We start from the raw sequence: 24,423 nt of genomic DNA on the forward strand, positions 1-24,423 counted from the left end.
AAACAAAAAGAGTGAAACTGGAGTTATGCTGATGATTCAGCATAAACCAAAAAAAAAGGATCCTGCTCAGCCCCCAAACTCAATTTTTAAAATTAAAAATAAACATTTTGGAAGTCAGATCAATTTCCAAACAGCTTCTTGATTAGCTAGGTATATGATGTCAGTTGGCAAAATACTGATTTTCTAGACTGTTATTAATCTTGCCAGACAGTTGAGTCTCTCCTATTCCCCTGGAGCTTTTTATATAAAATGCTATTCTTAAATTTATATGAAGCACTTCAGAATTCTCTCATTAATCCTTGAGAAAATCCTATTTTTAGACAATGGAGAGAAGCCAAAATGAAGTAAGCTTCAATATTAACTCTTTGGTTTGAGAAATTTGCAGGCGTTATTTTGCTCAGAAGGGTGTTTAACACAATACAATGGTAATTTTTTTTAAAGACATAATATTTGATAGGTCTTGGGGACATTGTTGTATTGTTATGTATTTATTTATTTCACCAATTCTCCTTAGAAATATACAAGTTAAATCAACCACAAGGTTAGGAAAAGAAAAACGTTGTGATATCCCAATGTCACAGTGTTATAGCCAAACTTTGACTTGAATTTTGACTTCCAGGTCTAAGATAGTTACACTGTATAAGAATTCAGCACGTAATCTTAAAATGATTGCCATAAATGTTCTTTCCTTCTCATGATCCTTGGATTTGCCACAAATCCAATACAGTGGTATTACCAAGGATCAGAGGACCTGGGACAATAGAATTTAGAACATAGAACAAAGAATATCAGAGTTGAAAGGGACCTGGGAGGTCTTCTCGTCCAACCCGTACTCAAGCAGGAGACCCTGCACAATTTCAGACAGGTGGTTGTCCAGTCTCTTCTTAAAAGCCTCCAGTGATGGAGCATCCACAACTTCTGAAGGCAACTTCTGTTCCATTGGAGCCCGTGTTTCCTATTGCTATTTTAAGACTCATTCTGAAATGATAAATGACTAACTTGAAAATAAGTTTTTTTGTTTATTGCAACCATTTAAAATACATATTTTTTGGAATAAGGACTTTGTTTCATTTGGTCTGATAGCTCTGAAAGCTGCATTTGATGAAAAGAACTTATTCCCCAAAGAAATTCTGGACCGTGAAAAATGGTCAAGACAATTGCAGGAGGAATTGTGTCCCAAAGACAGGATAACAAGTGAGAGGAAGCAAGGGAAGTTGAAACGAAAATGAATCATTCCTGGTTTCAAAAGGAAGGTAAGAATGACAATGTAAGAGTCCAACTTTTGTTTCCTCTCATTGAGAAATACATAGGATGGAGAAGATGCTAAAATGAGAAAAACGTGCATGGTAAATTCTATAAAGAAAGCATGAAAACATAAGGAATGATTTTTCTATGTAAAAACTGACAGTTTCCACTTTGGAACTGCACAAAGAACATGATGTCAATGAAGTAAAACCAGATGACAATGCAATTTAATCAATCACTTTTAAAAGGTATTAGAAAGAATAAATTTGCCTTTTCCCTTGAGGATGAGCTGAGGGTCTTTTATAATACTAATAATCTTTATGATATAGCTAGATGAAAGCCTTCAGGATAGCTAGTTGCTGATGTTGCCATGGAGGAAAAGAAATCCAGAGTTACAAAGACAGAATAACAGTTGAAATATGGAACATATTAAACATGAATGAAGGAAAGCTCAGCATGGTGAAAGATGAAATGAATCAACTACAAATTGACATTTTAGCCATCAGTCAGTTGAAAAAGACTGAAATTGCACACTGCCAGTCAGAAAATCATACTGTGCACCTTGATAAAGTGTCATCAAATCATTGAAACTCTAAGTGACCACATGCAGTATATAGAGTTTCTCAAAGACAATCTGAGCCTAATCTGGCCTTTCAGTTTTCCATTGCCACTGTAACTGAATTTATCCAGCTTTCCTTCCACCTTCCCCAGTGTTACACTCTTCTCCAGGAAGCTAGATAATGTATCCATAGTAGAGTAATTAAAGTCATTTATTCCGTTACTGAGTTGATTTCTTTGCTGATGCATTTTTAAAATATTTTCCTAGCTATCCATGGTATTCACAAAAGTCTTCTCCAATATCAAGTTCAAAAGTGTCAATACTTTTTTAATCCCGCTCCTTCAAACTCCAATCTTTGCTTCCACAGAGTGTTGCAATGAATATCTTTGCTTGCACTAGATGCATCATGACATAGGAATATCTTTTCCAAGGACTTCATGGCTGTTCTACCAAGTTCTAATCTGTGGTGGACTTCTTGCCTGTTTGCTTGCTTTTTCTTTTATTGTTGAGGGTTGGTCCTAAAAGGCAGAAGCTATCTACCATTTCAATATCTTCATTATCAATACAAGTTTACTGTATCTGTTGTCATTAGGTAATCATCCTTATACTGACTTCCAATTTTTCCATTATACTCCTTGACTTTTGTTACTTGACTTTGCAGATCCTTTGCATTTTCAGCTGTTAGTGTCATCAGCATGCCACAAATTATTGCTGTTCCTTCCTCCGGTTTTAAAACCATGCTTATTTTCTTCCAAACCAAATTTCCTTAATAAATATTCAGTGTATGGCTTGAATAAATAAGAGAATAATATAGTCCTTTGCCAACCTGGAGCCAGTCAGTATGTACTTCCCAACCTGTGTGTAGGTTTCTTGTCTTTTTGAGGACAATAAGATTTTTTTAATTCCTTTTTTTCTAAGCATATTCTAGAGTTTAATATTGCCACAACTGAAGGCCTTTCTATAACCAATGAAGCACATACTGACTTCTTTTTGGTACTTTTTGACTTTCCTAATTACTCAGCATGCATCAGAAATAATGTCTCATGTTCCTCTACCATCTAGCATCTTTTTTTCCATGTAGGGCTCTTATCTGCATTGCATAGTCCTAAGCAGGATTTTCCTAGCTTGTAATATCAAGGACACTGTGTAATAGTTTGTATGCTTTGTGGCAGGGGTGTAAAACTGCTGGCCCATGGGCTGGATGTGTCATGGCAAAACCATGCCCATCCGATTGCTGGCAATGGAAAAAAAGTCATGATATTTATTTATTTATTATTTATTATTTGGATTTATATACTGCCCCTCTCCCGAAGGACTCGGGGCGGTGTACACGGCAATTAAAACACTATATACAACACATAATATACAAAATTAAAATAAATTAAACCAAGTAGCCCTAAACAATAAAACACGTTCTAAAATGTAAAATTTAAAATTTAAAATCTAAAATCCCAGTCCCTCAGTCCAGGCTGGCAAGTTCAAATAGCCAAGTCTTCAGGTCGCGGCGGAAAGAGCGAAGGTCGGGAGCCATCCGGAGCTCAAGAGGGAGCTGATTCCAGAGGGCAGGCACGCCCACAGAGAATGCTCTCCCTCTGGGGGCCACCAGTCGACATTCCCTGACCGACAGCACCCTGAGGAGGCCCTCTCTGTGGGAGCGCACAGGATGATGGGAAGTTAACGCTGGCAAAAGGTACTCCCGTAAATAATCTGGACCCATGCCATGATATGTCACAACACATCACGTGACATGGCGAGTTTGACACCCCTGCTCTATGGAGTCTTTATTTGGGGTATTGAAATGTTGATTGACCTCTTCCAATCTGTTGGCAAATGCAAGCTTGTAACACTCCTTGAAGGGAAAAGTCAAAGAAGGGACATTGCAAATGGTCCCAATTCAACTGATGAGAGAGAAGTTAAAGATTTCAGTTCAAAGGAAGAAGGCAATACAAACGAATCTGACAGTGGAAAAATTATCCATAAAAAGACAATAAAAAGATAGGGGCAAGTCCAATGGATGAGCTATTCTGTACTACTAGAACTCTGAAACAGTTTTCAAGCCCTCATAAATAAAACAGGTTGATAATTATTTCTACCTACTAATGCATGTATGGAGATATAGAACTGCACGGTACAGCTCTAACCACATTACCATGGACTTTGACCATTTCAAAAGGAACCTCAAGGTCTTGGGGTAGTGTTCTCATGGAATTCATGGAAGGGGAAAGAGAAATACCAAAAATCAGTAACTTACCATTCAAATTATGTTGATGGAGAGATTTGGTTTAGAGGACTTTAATCTGAGTTATCGAGAAGATGTAGTCTTGGCGTGAAATGGGTTGTAGCTTATAAAAAACTGATAAAGCTATATTGGATAGAAGCATGGTGGGTTTGAGTCAGGTAAATTTAATTTCTATAATATAATACCTTTCATTATAGTAGATGCAATGGATGTAGAGTTCTTTAGTATAGGAAAAAAAACAGGAGTATTGCTTTGAAATTTATTAAAGCACTCAGTGAAAATCAGAAAGGAAATGGCTTAGCAAGCATGACCTTAATTGTTTATACATTAATTGTCAGAGCATGAGAAATAAACAAGTCAGAACAAATATGATTTAAGAAGTATAATAGATATTTGGTAGGATGAGTCCCTTGACTGGAATACAATGGTTGACTCATAGAATTAGTTCAGAAGGAACAGAAGCAATAGATGGGGGAACAGACTGCATGTTAAAAGTATCCACTCCTTCTCAGAAATCCAAATAAAGAAATTAACAATACAGTGTAGGACATGTGGATTAAAATAAGCAGACAAACCAATAAAACTGATACTCTTGTGAATGTCTATTGTTGCCCACCTATCGAAGGAGAAGATATGGATGATGCATTCTGAAAGAAAATTGCAGATCTTTCAAATATGCATGAAATAGTAGTGCTGTAGGACTTTGCTCACTTGTAAATATTTTGAGAGAAATTCTTGACTTGTCTTGCTGACAGATGTCTTATTAAAGGGCGAGGAAGGTATAGACCTTCTATTCTTGAGCGTTCCCAATAGGGAAACTAACTGAGGAATTGGAAGTAACAAGGAGATTGGTGGGAAAATTATAGTGTAATGCTGACTTGCTTAATTATAATGGAAACTAAAGCAACATGAAGTCAAACACGTATCTTGGACTTCAAAAAAGAGAAGGTTTTAATGAACTCTATCAACTGTTTATGCTAAGTCAGATAGCACAGGAGGAGAAGTAGGAAAGCATAGAGAACTTCAGCGGACTCCTGATAAATAGGATAACATTAAATGAGAAACTAATGAGAACAGGAAGAACTATGTCGATATGATTTCAGAAAAACTAAGCCCAGAATGGTTGGTAAGGTTGGTGAGAGGTGTTGATGAATACAAAAAGAGTTTCTTTAGATACAAACTAAAAGGAAAAGAAAAACAGAGTCTTGTGCAGTTTGCAAGGGGATAAAAACCTGATTATTCTTGCTACCTATGAGACTAATATCTGTGGATATAGATTTTGTACAGAAAAGTATAATGAAACATGGAATTATTATTTTTTTATTAAAAAGTTTTACAATACATTTTATCTTTAACAAACCAAAAAAAAGAAAAAAACCCTCCCAACCCTTTCCCCTCCCACCACATGGAATTATTATATAAAATACAGTAGATTAAAGAAGAATTGTAGTTATATAAATGTATTATAAATTAATATATATGCATTTGAATAATAGTCCTTGACTTACTATTCATTTAGTGATCCTTCAAAGTTCCAACAACACCCAAAAAAGTAACTTATGACTGTTTCTCACACTTATGACCGTTGCCACATACCCATGGTCATGTGATCGGAATCTGGGTGCTTGCCAACTGGTTCATACTTACGACGGTTGCAGTGTCCCGGGGTCATGTGATCACCTTTTGCAAACTTCTGACAAGCAAAATCAATGGGGAAGCCAGTTTCACTTAACAACCCATTATTAATTTAACAACTGCAGTGATTCACTTAACAACTATGTCAAGAATGGTCATGAAATGGGGCAAAAGTCACTTAACAGGCTGAAGGTTGGCTCAGCCTTCCATCCTTCCGAGGTAGGTAAAATGAGGACCCAGATTGTTGGGGGCAATTAAGCTGACTTTGTAATAATGCCGCTTGGGGTGTGTGTGAAAGCCCTAATAAGCAGGCATATACATAGAATGAAGGCTACTGCTAAGCTTGTAAGCCGCCCTGAGTCTTCGGAGAAGGGCGGGATATAAATGGAATTAAATAAAATAAATAAATAAAAAATAAACAGCTCATTTAGCAACAGAAATTTTGGGGTCAGTTTTGGCGGTAAGTGTAGGACTACTGTACATAAGTATACAGAGAATTGTAACTGTTAATTGCTGTAATGATATGTTATGCTTTGTTTCTGTTCTTTTTTTTCTTTTGTATTTTTTCATTCTTAAACACTTTCAATACATAGTTTTACCATGTATTTGCATTATAGCTACCTTTGTGGGTTTTCCCCTTCTTTTTCTGTTTTTTAAAGAGGGATAAAAACAGTGAAAATGGCAATTAGCATCACAATAAAAATCCTGCCTCTTTGTGTGTAACAGTGACACATATGCAAAAAAGAGATAGGGCTTTGATTGTGGTGCTGTGATTGCCACACAATCAGTTTCAACCTTTTATTTCTCTCCTGTCCCCCTCCCCCCACTACAGATGCTGCTTCGTCTTCTTCAGCAAAAAAGGATATGCTCCAGCAGGAAATTGTGAAGAATGGGATTGAAGATTTTTAAATTAGAATGATCACAGAATAATAATTCTTTGAATACATTTAACTTTCCAAGATCAGATGAACTGCACTGTAGTGTTCTGAGGGAAACTGCTGAACTTTTATCCAACAGAAATCTTGACAAACTGGGTCATATGCTAGATGACTGAAGGAAAACAAATGTCTTGTCATCATAAAGATGATCCATGGAACTATAGACCAGTCAGTAACAGAATAATAGAGTTGGAAGGGACCTTGGAGATCTTCTAGTCCAATACCCTGCTCAAGCAGGGTATATACCATTTCAGACAAATGGGTGTCCAGTCTCTTTTTAAAAGTCTCCAGTGATGGAGCACCCATAACTTCTGAAGGCAACCCATTCCACTGGTTTATTGTTCTCACTAAAATTTCTCCTTAGTTCTACGTTGCTTCTCTCTTTGATTAGTTTCCATCCATTGCTTCTTGCCCTGTCTTCAGGTGCTTTGGAAAATAGATTTGTGGCAAACTCTCAAATATTGGAATACTGCAATCATGTCTCTGCTAGTCCTTCTTTTCACTAGGCTAGACCTACCCAATTCCTGCAACTTTCATATATTTTAGCCTCCAGTCTCCAAACATCTTTGTTGCTCTACTCTGCATTCTTTCCAGAGTCTCAACATCTTTTTTATATTGTGGTGACCAAAACTGGATGTAGTATTTGCAGTGTGGTCTTATAAAGTGGTAGTAACACTTCAAATCAGTCTGGCACGGATTGCAGCACCCGTGGTTGCTGAGATTATTTGGCATGACTTCCTAATATTTTCAACAAATCTTGTTTATCTGTAGTGCTTCAATTGGTGAACTTGACAAAGTGGTTCATTCCTGACTGTTGGGTGAAACCTGATATCCACTTAACCTTTTCTTAATTTTTTGATCAGGTAGCTTCATGAATTGATAAAATGTTGCATCTAGGTTTTAACCAAAATAAACTGCATAGCATTTTGATTAGCAAGCTAATTAAATGTGTGCTGATGGCATGACATGGATATATAGTTGGCCTGAAATACTCAAAGAATGTCATTAATACTTTTTCATCAAAATGGAGTTAGGTATTAAATTGGATGCCTCTAGCTTCTGTCTTGGATTTTCTACTCTTCAATATAATGACTTGATTAAAATAGTGAAGTGACTGCATAGTCAATATAATAGCAATCTTCTAATAGCTAATCTTCTAATAATAGCTATTAGAAGATAGCTAATATTCTATAAAACAAAACTCAAATTCAGAAGTGAAAACTTATAGAAGTGGTTTGAAAGGAAAGAGATTCTAAATTATAGGAAGTAACAATTCCACATCATTCTACTTTTGTGTTTTTCTCAGTGGATAACTTCAAACAGAAGTCAGTCACAAACTAATTTGAAATGTATGTTATATTTAAACACTAAAAATCAATTGCTGCTTGAAATATGTATAGATAGAAATTGTACATTAAATGTAATATCCATAAAACAAAGTAAAATGAGAGTTTAAAAAGTCAGTGTAACTTTAAATGAAGATTGGAACACATTTTAGAGCCATTTTAATTCATTGTAAGCCACACAGAGTGACTTTGTAGAGTGAGATGGCCAGCGTATAAATTTAATAAATAAATAAATCTTAGAAAAGAAGATCATGAAATTATTTCTTGAATTTTGTCTGAAGGCCTTGTGTAGGCTAGCAGATTTATGGGTGGAAAATGGTGATGAATGCAGTTTTAAAACTTACTTAAACATGAGCCAACAGTGTGCAGCAGCACCCAAAAAAGCCAATACAATTCTTGGTTGTATAAACAGAGGCATAGAATCAAAACCAGGTGAAGTATTAGTACCACTTTATAAAATCTTACTAAGGCCACACCTGGAGTACTGCAGCCAGTTATGGTCACCAAATTATTAAAAAGATGTTTGGAAAAAGTGCAAAGAAGAGCAACTAAGATGATTAAAGGCCTGAGACTAATACATATGTAGAAAGGTTGCAGGATTTGGGTTTGGCTAGTCTAGAGAAAAGAAGGCTGTAGGAACATGATAGCAGTATTCCGGTATTTGAGAAATTGTCACAAAGGAGAGTTGGTGGGGGGAGGACTTATTTTCCAAAGCACCAGAGGGCAGGACAAGAAACAATGAATGGAAACTAATCAAGGAGAGAAGCAACCTGGAATTAAGGAGAAACTTCCTAACGGTGAAGACAATTAACCAGTCGAACAGCTTGCCTTCAGAAGTTGGGGTGATTCATTACAGGATGTTTTTAAGAAGAGACTGGAAAGTCACTTGTCTGAAATGGCATAGGATCTCCTGCTTGAGCAGGGGGTTGGACTAGAACAAGGGTGTCAAACTCGCAAAGTGATGTGATGTGTCACAACGTATCACAACTTTTTTTCCATTGCCAGCAATGGGGTGCGCGCAGTTTCACCATGACGCATCCGGCCTGTGGGCCGGCAATTTTATTTTATTTTATTTTATTTATTTTAATCCCATTTATATCCCGCCCTTCTCCGAAGACTCAGGGCGGCTTACAATTTAAGCACAAACCAATGTGCTTAGCAATAGCCTTCATTCTATGTATATGCCTGTTTATTAGGGCTTTCGGGGGCCCCAAGCGGCATTATTACAAAGTCAGCTTATTGCCCCCAACAATCTGGGTCCTCATTTTACCTACCTCGGAAGGATGGAAGGCTGAGTCAACCTTGAGCCTGGTGGGATGCGAACCTGCAATAATTGCAGGCAGCTGGTGTTAGAAGATCTCTATTCTGATTGATTGATTGATTCTATTTGATTGAAATAACTGCTACATTGATAACACTGTTCTGGGAGCTGAAAATGGAGAGGATTTGCATGTTCTAGTAATAAAAGTCAGAGACAATATTGAAAAAAAATGAGACTAGGATTAAATGTAAAGAAGATCAAACTAATAGCAACAGGTGCAAGCACCAGACTTAGAACTGACAATGAAGATACTGAAGTGTAAATAGCTTTTGCTATTTAGAATGAACTATCTAGAACATGGTTGACAAACTCGCCGCGTCACATGACATGTCATGATGTATTGCGACTTTTCTTGCCTTGCCAGAGCTGGAGTGGGCGCAGCATCTGCATGATGCAACTGGCCCATGAGCCAGCAGTTTGACACCCCTGATCTAGAATAAAGAAACAAGCAGTTCAGAAATATACCACAAAATTGCACTTGATAGAGTAGTTATGAAGGCTTTGGAAAAGATACTTACATGCTGTGCTGTATTTATACTTACAAAGATCAAAATTGTATAGGCAATATTATTTACTATGAGATTGTATGGAAGTAAATTTGGATTTTGCAGAAGAAGATAAAAACAGTATTGACGCTTTTAAATTTTGGGTTTGAGGAAGATAACTAGAAATTAAAAGGGAGACAGAAAACAAATGGATCATTGAATAACTCAAGCCAAAGTCTTACTCAAGGCACAAATAACCAAGATCAAATTATTTGGACATGTTATGCAGAGGTCTAGTCAGACATGTCAAACCCGCGACGTCAACTGATGTCACGCAACGTAGTGGGGCAGTTTTGCCATTGCCAGCAATGGGATGGGTGCGGCTTCCGCATGACGCATCCGGCTCACAGACTGGCAGTTTGACACCCCTGGCCTAGCTTTCTGGAGAAGACTCTAATTTTGGGAAAAATGGAAGGAAAGGAAAGAAGTGGGTAGCCAGCAGTGAAGTGACTGAATGGGTGCATTGTTGGAATACCTGAAAGATCAGGCTAGGGACATGGAGACAATCTATGTATTCACCAACTAAAGCTTGATAGCACCTAATCAATTCATACATGAGTTGGCAATTCATATGTCATTACCAGAGGGAGTGTACATCACAAGGAAAAAGAGGATAAGCGAGCATTTGTGCATAATCTTTACATAAGCTAATTTATGCCTCTGGTTGCCCACCAAATAGTTAACAGAAATATAAAGCCTATTTTGAGTCTATCCTTTTCCAAGTAAACTTATTTTGTGATGAGTGTATGAGAATTCACATAAGAAAGGAAAAGCCTTACCGTACTTATTTGCCCTGCATCCAAGGTTCAGTGGACTTGAAATTTGAATCCTTCCTTGCCCAGTTCCGTGTGCAGAGGGCAGAGTGGTATCTCTGGGTATGCTTTTTCATGAATATTTAAAAAAGAGCCTTAGAAGCACAATTTTGTTTTTCCTCTAGAGAATTCTTCCAGGAAACCAAATACATCCTAAATCAATTTAGGGAAAATACAACATCAGACAGCTTTAGATGCTCAGCTGGACTATCGATCTCCATAAGATGGAGAAGATGACCTCCAAGGTCCCTTCCAACTTATTATTATTATTAAGTAGGCACAGCTTTCTGCTAAAATAACCTGAGAGCTGATATGTGAGATTCTGCTAATTAGAAAAGAAATAGTAAAGTTTTGTTGATAAATTCACATTGCTTTTATAGACATGAGGGGTCATTACCTAAACTAGGTAACATCAACCATGCTTATCAGTCTGCAAGAAAACAATCAACCTCAGAGAGCATCAACCTGAGCTACAAATATTCTCCTTTATTGTTATAGAAGTTCTCAAATAAGACTTTTGGGAATCAACCTGGTGGAATTGTGGGATTAGGGCAATATACCTATGTTCAACTAAGAAACTTCCCAAACTTGGACAAAGCCTTTCTCAGTTTATTTCTTCCACTTTTGTTCTGTTTCATTCCCTTTGACATTTACAGTCACTATGTGAGAAATTATTCTGCAGACCCGGAATAGTGTTAATTGTTATCAGATAACTAACTTTGTCCTCTGAATTCATTCCTGGATATCATAAATTAGGGAATGTATTTAAGAAGATCATATTTCCCATCATATTTCTTTGGCAGAATGTATTTTGAAGATGTATTAAATATGTACCTGAAGATCCAAAGTATAAGGATGTTAAAAAGTCTGGGTTTTATGTAGGAATGCTGGTTAAGAGACCAGATTTGGCTACACACAAATTTGCACACATAGGTACATCTTGGCACTTGTATATATCTGAGGGCACATTCTGTAGCAAATGCACTTTTTTTTACTATGCAGTATGTAAATTAGCATTTTTGCTCTTCCTGTTTTTTCCATTCAAAACCACTTAGTACATATAATGGGCTAGCATTTTATTCATATTTCTTTTGAATGACTCATCTAGGGACTATTAAAAAACACTTTGTGCACTGAATTTGATTTAATCTATGGCAGAAACATTTTATACCCTGCCTCTTGGGGAACAAATGTACTGCTTGGCTATTTTTTTTAAAAAAAAAACCAAACAAACCTGTAGCAGATTTGGAAGACCTCATGGGCTCTGTTCATCCTCTGACAACAACACAAACAGTGATTGTGATAAAATGCTCTTGGGCTTTCCAACATTTTTTGAGTTATTGTACACAAGCAATCACCATACATTTAGCTCTAGTAGAGTGTGAATTGCTTGCTCTTTTGTTTATTTTTAGCTGTCACATCTGGCTGATCTTGCCTTTGCTCAGAAGCTAAGTATGGCTCAGCCTGATTAGTATTTGAATGGGAAATCTCCAGAGAATCCAAAGTCTGTAGACTAGAGTGGGAAGTTTTTCTTTTTTAAAAGAGATTTCTTGCATATTCTTGCATAAAAAACCATCTTGCATATTTCCATTTTGTTTAAAAAAGAATAAATGTTTCCATGTAGTCAACGGGATTTTTGCTCAACTCAAAAAACCCTCTTTATTTGTGATTATAAAACAAAGATTATGGGGAAAATAAAAAAACCCACCACCTTTTTTTTAAAAAAATAGTGATTATATTTATTTATTCCAAAACATTTTAGTAGAGCTGGACCCAAATGGTTTCTCAAAATTCTCCACCTTATTTATCAGCAGAAAAATTTAATAGACAGTGTCTCTGACTTTTTCAGGAAAAGGAATTCATTATTAATAATGAGGATAGCATGGGAATTAGGGAGGGGATGGTGGGTTCGTTGACTGGCAATTCAGGCATTGGGTTGAAGCTTTGTCCCATTACAACCTGAAATGGGTTGTAGCCTGTGCTGGAGTGAACAGCATTGTTGTAAGCCACTTCTGCAAAAGGAACCAGATCGGTCTAATTGTCTTGTTGATAATTAATAAAGCATCTAAATATTGTTCCAATACTGAGTTCTAACATTCTGTCCCACCATTCGTTTGCAGATGATGACTAGATGACAGGCCCTGGGTGGTCCCCAGGAGGTCCAAAAATGCTCTCCAGAACTCTGAAGTGAATTGAATCCCCCTTTCTGAAATTATGTGTTCTGGAGCCCCATGTACAGTAATTGGTAGATATGTTGTACAAACATCTTTGCTAGAGTCTTGACTGTGGGAATCTTGATGCACAGGATGAAGTGCATCTATTTGGAGAACAGGTCAGTCACCACCTAAATGACCATGTTTCCTGCACTCTCTGGTAACTCCACAATAAAATCTCCCACCAAGGAGCTGATGGGCTTGCTTACCACCTGCAATAGCCCCGGTGTTCTACTGTATCTTCATTTTGCCACTGCACAGATGGGGCAGCTAGCCACATAGCTTTCAGTGTCCTTCTTTATGGATGGCCACCAAAACTGTCTCTTCACTTAAAGGAGCATTGTTACGAACCCAAAATGTCTAGCCATTTTTGAGTCATAACACAATTGCATAAATTTCAGTCTCTGGGCTTTGGGCACATATAATTTTCCACCCACCCAAGGAAGTCCATCATCCATCGAGCGGAGGTTCTTATGACCCAGGAAGCATTTGTCTGTTTCCAAAGTCTGTCTGAACTCTGTTCCTGCTTTGCTATCTAGGGGCTTTGGTTTTTTAACTTGCAAGTGTGTAGTTACTGGAGCCGCTAAATGTTTAGATGGCATGAGGGGATCCACCACTTCTGTTTTGGTGCTGTTATACTATGGCAACCTTGACAAAGCATCTGCCAGGCAGGTATTTGATAGTAAAGTTAAACCAGTGGAAGTGTTGAGACCACCTTGCTTGTTTTGGTGACAGTTTTCTGGCTTCAAGGTTTTTGTGGTCAATCCATACCTGGAAGGAGATTTTACTCCCTTCTAGGAAGTGCCTCCATGTGAAGAGGTTCCAGTGCACTGCATAGGCTTCCTTATTCCACACTGTCCACCTCTGTTCCATCTCCGTGAGTTTTCTGGATATGTAAGCACAGGGCTGCAGTTGGTCCTCTTGGTTTTCTTGAAGCAGTACTGCTCCTACTGATACATCACTAGCATCTGTTTCTGGGTGTTTCATGACCGGGTTCAGCTGCAAGAAGTCTTTTCATTCCATAGTACATTTTAATAGTTGGCTAGGTTTTGATTTGCCCTCCCCTCTTATTTTTAGTAAATTTGTAATGGGAAGTGCAATTTCTGCAAAAGAAATTAGTGAACCCAAGGAAACTTTGCAATTGTGCATGGCGGTGCCCAGTTCAGCACTGCCCTGACCTTTTCCAGATCCATTTCTATCCCATTATGAGATATGCAGTATCCTAAATAGTCAATTTTTCCTTTATGGAATTCACACTTTGACAGCTTGGTTTAGAGTCAAGAAGCCACAATTTATTCAGTACCACCCTGACCAGTTTTACGTGCTCCTCCCTTGTTTTGGTGAAAATTAAGATGTCATCCAGGTACACAAGAACACCCTTGTAAAGTGCTCCTGGAGGACTCCTGCCTAATGTGAACTCTCAATGAGTTCTTCCAAGAAAGCAGAACTCTTGAAATGGCATCATTTCAAAAGGAACTTTTATTGGGAGGTGTTGACAGCAGGGATAGAAGGCAGGATCTGATGGTTTCCCACATAAATCAAGTAGTTAAAAGTGTCCATAGTAACCCCACCCTAACTGTCCATCTGGATGGTTCAAACACGCCAATCCACAGGTGTGAAAACACCGTGGGAAAAGAGTGATAAGGCACCAAGGCTGTTAGGTGTCTGCACTGTTTCTTCCACACTTGGAGATAAAGCAGATGGCCAGAGGTACATTCCATTCTCACCTGTTAGAGACACATCAAAGAGGATAGAGCAAGAGACAAGCAAAGGAAATACACATCAGCACCTCAAGCTTCCCCCCCCTCCAGAATAATGGCAGAACCCAAAAAGAATAAGAAATCCCATGCACACAGAACATAGGGTTCTGACAATAGGATATTTAGTGAGAAGTAAAACATTCACACTAATACCTTGGCAAACTATGTTGCTTGACAATAACTCTATCCTCACCTGGTGATTAAGATGGCATTCCTGCTTTCACCTAAAATGTTGGCAGGCCCTACTGCCATCTTACATTAGCTTGTATATTTTGCCCTGCTCCTTTGGTTGCCTCTGGTGCACTTATCTTGGCATTTTGTTCTGTCTTTAAAAGAATGTTGTCTGCTGTATCTAATAAATAATATATTGTATATAATCTGAACTCTAATGTGTGATACTACATCCTGTTATATTATCTTATGATTCTTTTTACAATATCTTTGTATCGGTCTCACAAATGGAAGAAAATTTTGTTATTTTTGAGGTGGGTAGCTTAAACTGCAGTGCAAATAGTGAGTTTGGGGTGTAATGCATTCCATGTACCCAAATAAGGGTTATTTCTGTTATTTCTATTATTAGATTAGGTCACAACTATGACCCATGATAAAATTTTATTTAGTTATAAGAGGAACAAGCAGTTGAAAGCCTTCAGCATTTTACATGCTACCTGTTTACAACATTGGCATACTGCAAGCAGGAAGTCAGACCTTTAGTCTAATTAATTGCAGTAGTTCCTTGCTGCAACCAGGATATTACATTAATTCCTTTTTCTGTGTTCATATCATACTTTAGACCAAACAGGATGAGGTCACACAACTTGCTTAGCCACAAAGTATGCTGTGCAAATTAATCTACCAGGTTTTTATTTGACCTGGTTCAATGTCTCTTGTGAATACAACCATTTTGTCTGCACCCGAGGAATAGTGGTTACTCTTACCTATCATAAATCAAGTAGCCATAACTTCATTGGATTTTCTACAGTGATATTTTGCACAGTGGTGATAAAAGCAACCAACCAATTAAAAATAATATTTTAACTAACCAGCAGAGGCAAAGAATATGGGAAACGTTCAAAACTGAATTTAAAAAAGTTGGCACATTTTGTCTTATAATAGAATATAAATTCAATCCTTTGAATTTATTATAGATTAAGGATTCCTTTACTTTAGAATGAAAATTATGCTAAACATTTGATCCACCAGCAGGTTAATAGGAAGGATGTCAACACAGCAGCTTTACATGCATATAATTATGTTAATCTGTCATATACTTGTGTCTTGTTTATGTATCGAGAAAACATGCATAAGCCCTTTTACTAAAACTCAACAACTTGTCTTTATAAAAAAAATAATAAAAACTATGCATTTCCCCCATGTAATAAATATTTACCTATTCTAAACTATAAGAGCTAAAAACTGCAAACTTACTCGGCAGCCTTAACTAGATACTGCATCAGAATGCAAAGAAGCATAATTGTATGGAGGATTGCAGGATTATGCACACAGCAAGTCACATATTATGCTACTCAATTCCACAAGGAATACTTTCGATTCTTAATTTCATATATTCTGTTAAACTTTAACCATGGTTATCTATTTCCACTTAATATACCAAAGTCATAAGTATATACAACCTCACAGAATGCTTAATTACTGCCTCTGTATGACTGATTTCATATTTTTAACCTAAGGGATTTTCAGAGATGCCTTATTCTGAATGCTGGGAGTTATGTATGCAACTTATTTTTTAAGAGAGGGAAAGACACTGTCTAGTGTGTGATTTCCAAACATCCTATGTTTAAGGACCAAATTTACCTTGATCTTGTATGGAAATGTAGAGGGGGAAAAGCTGTGGAACATGATTGCTATGATGAGAACTTAATGAATGTTTCTTATGATCAGGCCATAATAAACTAGAAGAATAGAATAGAATAGAATAGAATAGAATAGAATAGAATAGAATAGAATAGAATAGAATAGAATAGAATAGAATAGAATAGAATAGAATAGAATAGAATAGAATAATAACTTTATTGTCACTTTAAATGTACATTAATCAGCATACATGAAAATGGGATTTCATTGCATACAGCTGTCAAAGGATAGCCACCTCCAATATACACTACATAAACATGACAAAAAAAGAATTATGCATATACTCACATACACACATATATATGACCCAGAGAAACAGCACAGTCTAGTTTGGACATATACATATACACAGTGCTTTTTTTGTAAAAGAAAAAGGTGCCGGAACCCATACATGTCATACAACCCTCCCTGCATACCCTACAAGGTTCCATCCAAAAAAGGTGCCGGAACTCCGTTCTGAGCGTTCTATGACAAAAAAAGCCCTGCATATACATGACGAGAAAAAAGAATCTTGAGAATTTACCAGACGGATGGCATAGGGAACAAAGCTGTTACAGAATCTGAGATTCTGTTACAGAAACTGAGATTAGTTTAGATGAATAATGACTAGCAGCTGGAATCCAAGGAGAGAGATGATCTTATTTCTATTAGCCCTTGTAATATTTTTCCATACCACTCAGGTCTTATTTTTCTGAGCACTAGTATTTTGTTCCTCCATTTTCTCTTTTACCCAAGGTACAAACAATCACATATGGTGATTTATCAGCATAGATTCACCTGTGTATAAAATACCCTTGTAAAATGCATACAACTCACATCTCTCCATGGACAAGGACTGGAATACATGCTATGGATTCAGTATTCCTCCAATGCAAGCAGTCCCTGACTTACAACAAAATTAGGATGGACTTACAAAAGGCTACTTACAACCCATCCTTGAAGTTATAACTGCTGTATCATAATCCTTCGTATAGTTATATGATCACATTTTGGATACTTGTCAACTGTTTACAATTGACCACAACCTGTGGTCATGTGACCACTATTTACAATCTTTTTGCCATTTTCTGATTTTGTTTTGATTGACCTAGATCACCTTCTCCTGAAGATAAATTACTGCAGTCTATCAACCTTTCAATAAAAATAGTTTCTAGGGCTAATTTGTAATTCAAGAAAGTTCTGAGGATTCTAGCTGTCAATTAGATTCCTAATAGCCACTCCCTATTTCTGGTTATTACAGTATTCCCTGTTGCTAAAGGCTTTCAGTATTAACTACTTCACTAGTGGAATTTTAAACAACAAAATCAATTACTTACCATTCCAGTATCGTCTTGGAAAGGAATTTATATTTCAATCAACATTCTGAATAAACAATAACAAATTGGAAATACTTTATACCTCAATTCTTGCAAGTAAAAACCCTTTATGTTCAGCTAAAATGCTTAGAATGATTTGCCAAGAGAACCTGTGATAACTAAAGACAACATGGTTTATCTATCAGGCCCACACTTAAAAAATGCATTTTTTTTCAGATAACCACCTGTTCTGTATCTGCTTCATTAATCAACCCATTTTCTGTGATAAATACCCTTGACTTTCTACTTGTTCCCTTCATTACACAATAATCTGTGTTGGATGCACAGGCTGGCTGAATAGAGGACTGCCTTTTGGTATACACATATCTTTTTAAGGTTTTACTTATACTGTGCTAATGACATTATTCTGATAAATGAAAATAAAAATGGTCTGAAAGTTCTACTAATGAAAGTCAAGAAGTACAGAATTAAGATTAAGTAGAAAAAAGACCAAATTAATGATAGCAGCTAAAGCAATCAGCTTTAAAACTGACAATGAAGATATTGGAAGTTGTGGATAGTTTCTACCTTTTATCCTCAATTCTCAAAGAGAAAGGATCTAGCAGTGAAGAAATACACAGACTAGAATTTGAATAACATAATGATTTTTTTGGGGGGGGGGAATATTCAGATACCATGATGCATCTACACCTATAGAGTTTATAAAAGTGCAGGGAATGCTTTTTTCCTATGGCACTATATAGAAAAGAAAGATGGATTTTGAAGAAGCTGAATTAATGCTTTAATGCTTTAAACCTGGAATTAGGAAAAGACTCTTGAGAATACCAAGGGCAATTAAGAAAACAGACAAATGGATAGATTTAAGTTATCATATTTGAGGCACATTATTCTGAATTCCAACTCCCTTGAGTAATCCATAATATTAGGAAAGGTGAAGGAAATATCAGCAGCAAGGTAGATGAACTCAGTTACAGTAATGATAGGTCTATAGTTAGAAGATTTGAATGGCCTGGCTATAACCTGATGTCATATAAAACAATCAATCAATCAATCAGAATTAAAAAGATAATGGGAAAAAATATGGCAACAACCAGCTTGTAAAATACCCAAAGTATTATCTTTTCAGACTGTCTATTCCAGACATGTCAAACACAAGGCCCGGGGGCCGGATCCGGCCCGTGAAGTGGTTTCATGTGGCCCGTGAAACCATCCTGGAAGCAGTGAGGGAATGGCCCCCACTGCCTTGGCCCTGGCCCAGAGACCCTCAGATCTGTCCCACTCCTGCCCAGGCCCCCATAGGCACGCTTGATGTGAACGATGTAGAGCTGGCCATGCCCACCCAGTAGGCCACACGCACTCTAGCCTACCCAGTAGGCCATGCCCACCCTGGCCATACCCACCCGGCCCCTTGAGGGCAACCGCAATGCTAATGCGGCCCTCAATGAAATTGAGTTTGACACCCCTGGTCTATTTAGTTTTTTGAATTTGTTCTTTATAGTTGGTATACAGTGAAAAATGATACTAATCCTGAAGAGTTCACAAGAGTCAGTTCTAAATAATTGACAACTTGATTGTCACTTTAAATGTACATTAATCAGCAACAGTGGTGGTATTCAGCCGGTTCTCACCACTTTGGCAGAACCAGTAGCTAATTTTTTGTTGCCCAAGCCCAGAATTGACTTCTGGAAGTGGCATCCACACAGAGAACCGGTGGTTCACATATTTGAATCCCACCACTGATCAGCATACATCAAAATGAGATTTTGTTGCATACAGCTCCCAAAGGATAACCACCTTTGTGATGTATGCTGCATAAACATGATAAAAAATATGCATATACCCACATACACACATATATATGACCCAGAGAAACAGCACAGTCTAGTTCAGATATATACATATACATGACGAGAAAAAAGAATCTTGAGAATTTACCAGATGGATGGCATAGGGAACAAAGCTGTTACAGAATCTGAGATTCTGTTACAGAAACTGAGATTAGTTTAGATGAATAATGACTAGCAGCTGGAATCCAAGGAGAGAGATTATCTTATTTCTATTAGCACTTGTAATATTTTTCCATACCACTCAGGTCTTATTTTTCTGAGCACTATATTTTGTTCCTCCATTTTCTCTTCTACCCCAGGTACAAACAATCACATATGGTGATTTGTCAGCATAGATTCACCTGTGTATAAAATACCCTTGTGAAATGCACACAATTCATATCTGTCCGTGGACAAGGACTGGAATACATTCTATGGATTCACTACTCCTTCAATGCAAGCAGTTCCTGACTTACAACCAAAATTATGATGAAGTGCAAAAAAGCTGGAATACTGCAATCAATTTTGGTCACCTAACTACAAAAAAGGTGTTGAGACTTTGGAAAAAGTTCAGTGAAGAGCAACTAAGATGATCTAAGGTGTGGGGACTAAAACATACGAAGAACAGCTGCAGGACTTGGGTTTGGTTAGTGACTAGACTAAAGAAAAGAAGAAACAGGTGACATGATAGCAGTATTCCAGTATTTGAGAGGTTGCCACAAAGAAGAGGGGGTCAAATTATTCTCCAAAACACCAGGGGGCAGGACAAGAAACAATGGATGGAAACTGACCAAACCTGGAATTAAGGAGAAAGTTCTTAACAGTGAGGACAATTAACCAGTGGAACAGCTTGCCTTCAGAAATTCTGGGTATTCCATCACTGGAGGTTTTTAAGAAGAGACTGAACAGTCACTTGTCTGAAATGGTAAAGGTTCTCCTGCTTGAGCAGGGGGCTGGACTAGAAGACCTCCAAGGTACCTTTCTATTCTATTCTATTCTATTCTATTCTATTCTATTCTATTCTATTCTATTCTATTCTATTCTATTCTATTCTATTCTATTCTATTCTATTCTATTCTATTCTATTCTATTCTAGCTTGTATATTCAGCACTGCACTTATTATATCCTGGTTAGTTTTAGAAAGAAAAAAAACAAGGAACAAGATAAAAACAAAACAAAACTAAAAAAAATGATGTTAAATGATTTATTAACAACCAAAAACAACCCATAAAATTATATAGTTATGTACCTTATTAGTAGGACATCTAGGGATATAGAATGAAGCCAAAAATGAAGAAGAATCTGTCCTCTATAATTAATGCAGTTAGTTGAATCTAGAGCAACTATCATGATCTATGAGTGACAATGAGGTAAGATTATTTGGGACATTAATTCAGTAAGTATTTCAAAACTCTTTGGGTAGAAAGAATTGTTATTGAGAGAATAAATGCAATCAATCTTTTATGCAGTATAATGATGAATTATTGGAAAGGCCATTTTATAATGCAACAGTGCCAAGTACCTGCTGAATAATTGTGTGATATCATGGTTTTATTGCCTGGTTTTCTTATTACCATTTTTGGGATTTATCTATTAAGAAGGCATACTTCAACCCAATACCTTCTGATATCACATACTTTACAGTGGATTTCTTCCGAGTTGTTTCCATATGTAAAAAATGTGGAAATGTTATCTTTTGCCACTGGTAGCTTCATTGGTTCCTGAAAAGGTATATATAGGAGCAAAAGGGACAGCATAAAGTAGGATCTGAGAACATGTGAATTTCCATGGAAATGACAATGAGTATTGTTGGATTTTATAAGTTATCTACAAACTTAAAATATTTGTATTCCTAATTTTTAAATTTCATGTTATGCAAAGAGGTCAACAATACTGAAGCTACAAATACTTTTAAAAAGGGAGAAATTGGAACAAGAATTAAAATGCATGAAATTAGCATTAAAATGGTAATATCTAATAGTGTAATTTAATGAATAATCCCAATTAATTCAATGATGTTCATTGTGAAGGTTAAATCCTGCTATGAATTCTGGAAACTGTTATTTCAACTTACGTGAAGGAGCCTCAGTTGAGGAAGAATGATATATAGCAGTCTCCAAAGTAAATACTGTTGAGTGCTTTTCTGATTAATCTTGCATAGGATTGCACAATAATTATTCACTAACACTGTTCAGATGTAATTCTATGCATTCTAATCCAGGAATAAATCTGCTGGAAGATACTGAAGATTAATTAAATGCTACCATCTGAAATCTAACTACTCTGAGAAAAGCAAAGGCGGAAGGTCCATAATTTAGTTGAGATCACAGAAAGTGTGTCCTCTGCAGCTATAACCTATCTGATTTTCAAAATGTGGTGGGATCAAGTTGGAGATCTCTAGAAAGAGTCTTAAATAAAATGCTTATGTCTTAGATTTTATGGATAGAAAGTCCAACTGTTGTTCAGATAAACAGTCTTCAAATCTTTTAAAAACAATGACTCTTTAAACAGTCTTGAAACAAAGAAACGTATAAGATTGGTTTCATGTTGAGCAATACCTACATATATGCATGTGACAGCCAACAAAATGTTACAATATGAATTGGCTTTTTTGTTCAATTTTTTTAACCACCTCTTACACTTTAGTTTTCCCTTTGTGGTGACCAGATCTCATCGGCAACAATCCCAACAATCATTAGATGGCAGCTAAGAGAAAAAGAATGAACCAAACCCTAGTCTTTGAACTTTGAACTTTATAGTTAAGATCTGGTAGTCCTATCACTGTCAGACAGCATTCTATGTTCACCAATATGTGTAATCCTTGGTTGCTTTTTGGAACCTACCCTTCAGTATTTTCCTCTAAAATTTGCTCTTTTATTGCTGAAAACCCTGAGATTTTCTCACCTGTTAAAGCTTCCCCTGTGTTCACACTTGAAAAAAAATATTTAGTGACTGAATTTGCATATTATTTAACAGAATAACAGAGTTGGAAGGGACCTTGGAAGTCTTCAAGTCCAACCCTCTGCTCAAACAGGAAACCTATAACATTTCAGGCAAATAGTTGTCCAATCTCTTCTTTAAAATCTTCAGTGTTGGAGCACCCACAACCTCTGGAGGCAAGTCATTGCCCTAATTAATTATTCTGTCAGGAAATTTCTCCTTAGTTCTAGGTTGGTCCTTTCCTTGGTTAGTTTCCAATCTTGATTAGTTACCAATATCACACTGATATAAAATATGCTTTATAAATTACATTGATTTCCATTCACTGCACTAGACCAAAACTGAAGGAATTGTACCATAGCTCCGAATGGGCAGATCCAACCATTAAACCTCCTTTCACTTTCCCATTAGTTATTTCAAACGCCAATGAATCTGTAAGAATCTTTTACAAACTTAGTTTATATATAAAAAACCTAAGAATAATATGCATAATAAGGAACCCAGCCCATTATTTTTTGTTGGTTGGAAACATAATTGCTTGGTTTCATTTGAGAAAAAGTAGCAGAAAAGAAAAAAGAAAAATAATGTGGCTTTCTATGCAGCTAAAACAGGCAATAATTGGAGGCTGCTTTCAACTGCAATCTCTAAGAAAATGTATTAAGCTGGTATAATTGATTATTTTTCATGCACAATCTGAACAAAATGCAATCTACAAATCAAATCAAGTGTTCAGAGAACATATTTGGCATCACTTTACTGTATAGACTATGCTGTATTGAAACCCCAAACCCTCTTTGACTTCCAATCAGCAAGAAAACATCCAAAAGACAGAGAAGATATTTATAGTACCTCTTTAGACCTTTTGTAAATGATCTAAATCTATTCATTCAAGGAGATGATTGCCTACTATTTCAGTATGGCTCAATTTTGTTGTTGCCTTTAGAAAATTCATTTGAGAAGAGACCCTTGTGCCTCTAAATTCCACCAGATGTCTTGCTGTCAGTCACAGACACAAAGGAGGTTTTTCAGATATCTGTGTAGTGTAATTACAGGTTCTAGTGATGATGCCGTAATTGGCTCAATGTGTTGCAGTTTTTTCTATTAAAAAGGATGTCACTCCTATAGATTTAAAGAGAAAACAAGGGCAAGAGATTGCTGGATGCTGAATGAAGCAGCCCTCCACAGTAACAGCAAATCTTGATTGACAGGATAATGCACTCCTCTTTCGTTACTAAAATGAGGATGTCCCTGAGAATGCTGGTTCAAAGAGGGAGTACACATTTATAACAGAGCTTCAGAGGTCCACAGATACCCCTGAAGATTCATAGTAGTAATAATTCCAAGAGTTGATTTTCCTGGTGCCCAGTATTATAGATCAGGATTTTTCAAACTAAGGTTCCACAAAAATTGATAGGGTTCCATGAAAAATTAAGGTAAAAAAAATCATTTGAATACAGTCAATATTCTATTACTAGAGTTTCACCTCTTGAGCAAGGATGCAAGGAATTATTTTTTAATGAACAGATTCTGTGACTGAAAAAGCCTGTTGTAGACGACTAGAATGCTGGTACTATTGTTCAGCCCCTGTCTGTCCATAAATCTGGTTTACAGCAAACTCTACCTTGACCTTGGACTCCTCTGGATAGGTGTTTGTGTATGGCATTCAGCTTGGTGAATTCGATCTCATCTGCAGCCTTTGAAAACAGTTCTCTTTAATTGTTGATCAGTCTTTGGTTGCTTGTAACAGTCTAATTGAACAAGTTTTCATAATTCCTGTATTGCCTGCTTTAGACCATTAAACAGAACATTGTGCATGCTATTAGCAAACAGTAATGGGTTTTCTTTTCTTACT

At 36.7% G+C, this 24,423-nt stretch overlaps 1 protein-coding gene across 1 annotated transcript in view; it reads left to right on the forward strand.

Annotated features, from left to right (window-relative positions):
* Positions 1–1,229, forward strand: part of WDR49 (WD repeat domain 49) — a gene marked incomplete at both ends in the record, with an annotated part of 84,930 nt that extends 83,701 nt beyond the window's left edge. Inside the window, one exon of the mRNA XM_083364875.1 lies at positions 1,084–1,229. Coding sequence (XP_083221001.1) covers positions 1,084–1,229 — 146 coding nt within the window. The remainder of the gene's footprint in view (positions 1–1,083) is intronic.
* Between the last annotated feature and the right edge of the window lie 23,194 nt (positions 1,230–24,423).

This window comes from Vipera ursinii (genome assembly GCF_947247035.1).
Source record: "Vipera ursinii genome assembly, chromosome: 5".
Taxonomy (NCBI): domain Eukaryota; kingdom Metazoa; phylum Chordata; class Lepidosauria; order Squamata; family Viperidae; genus Vipera; species Vipera ursinii.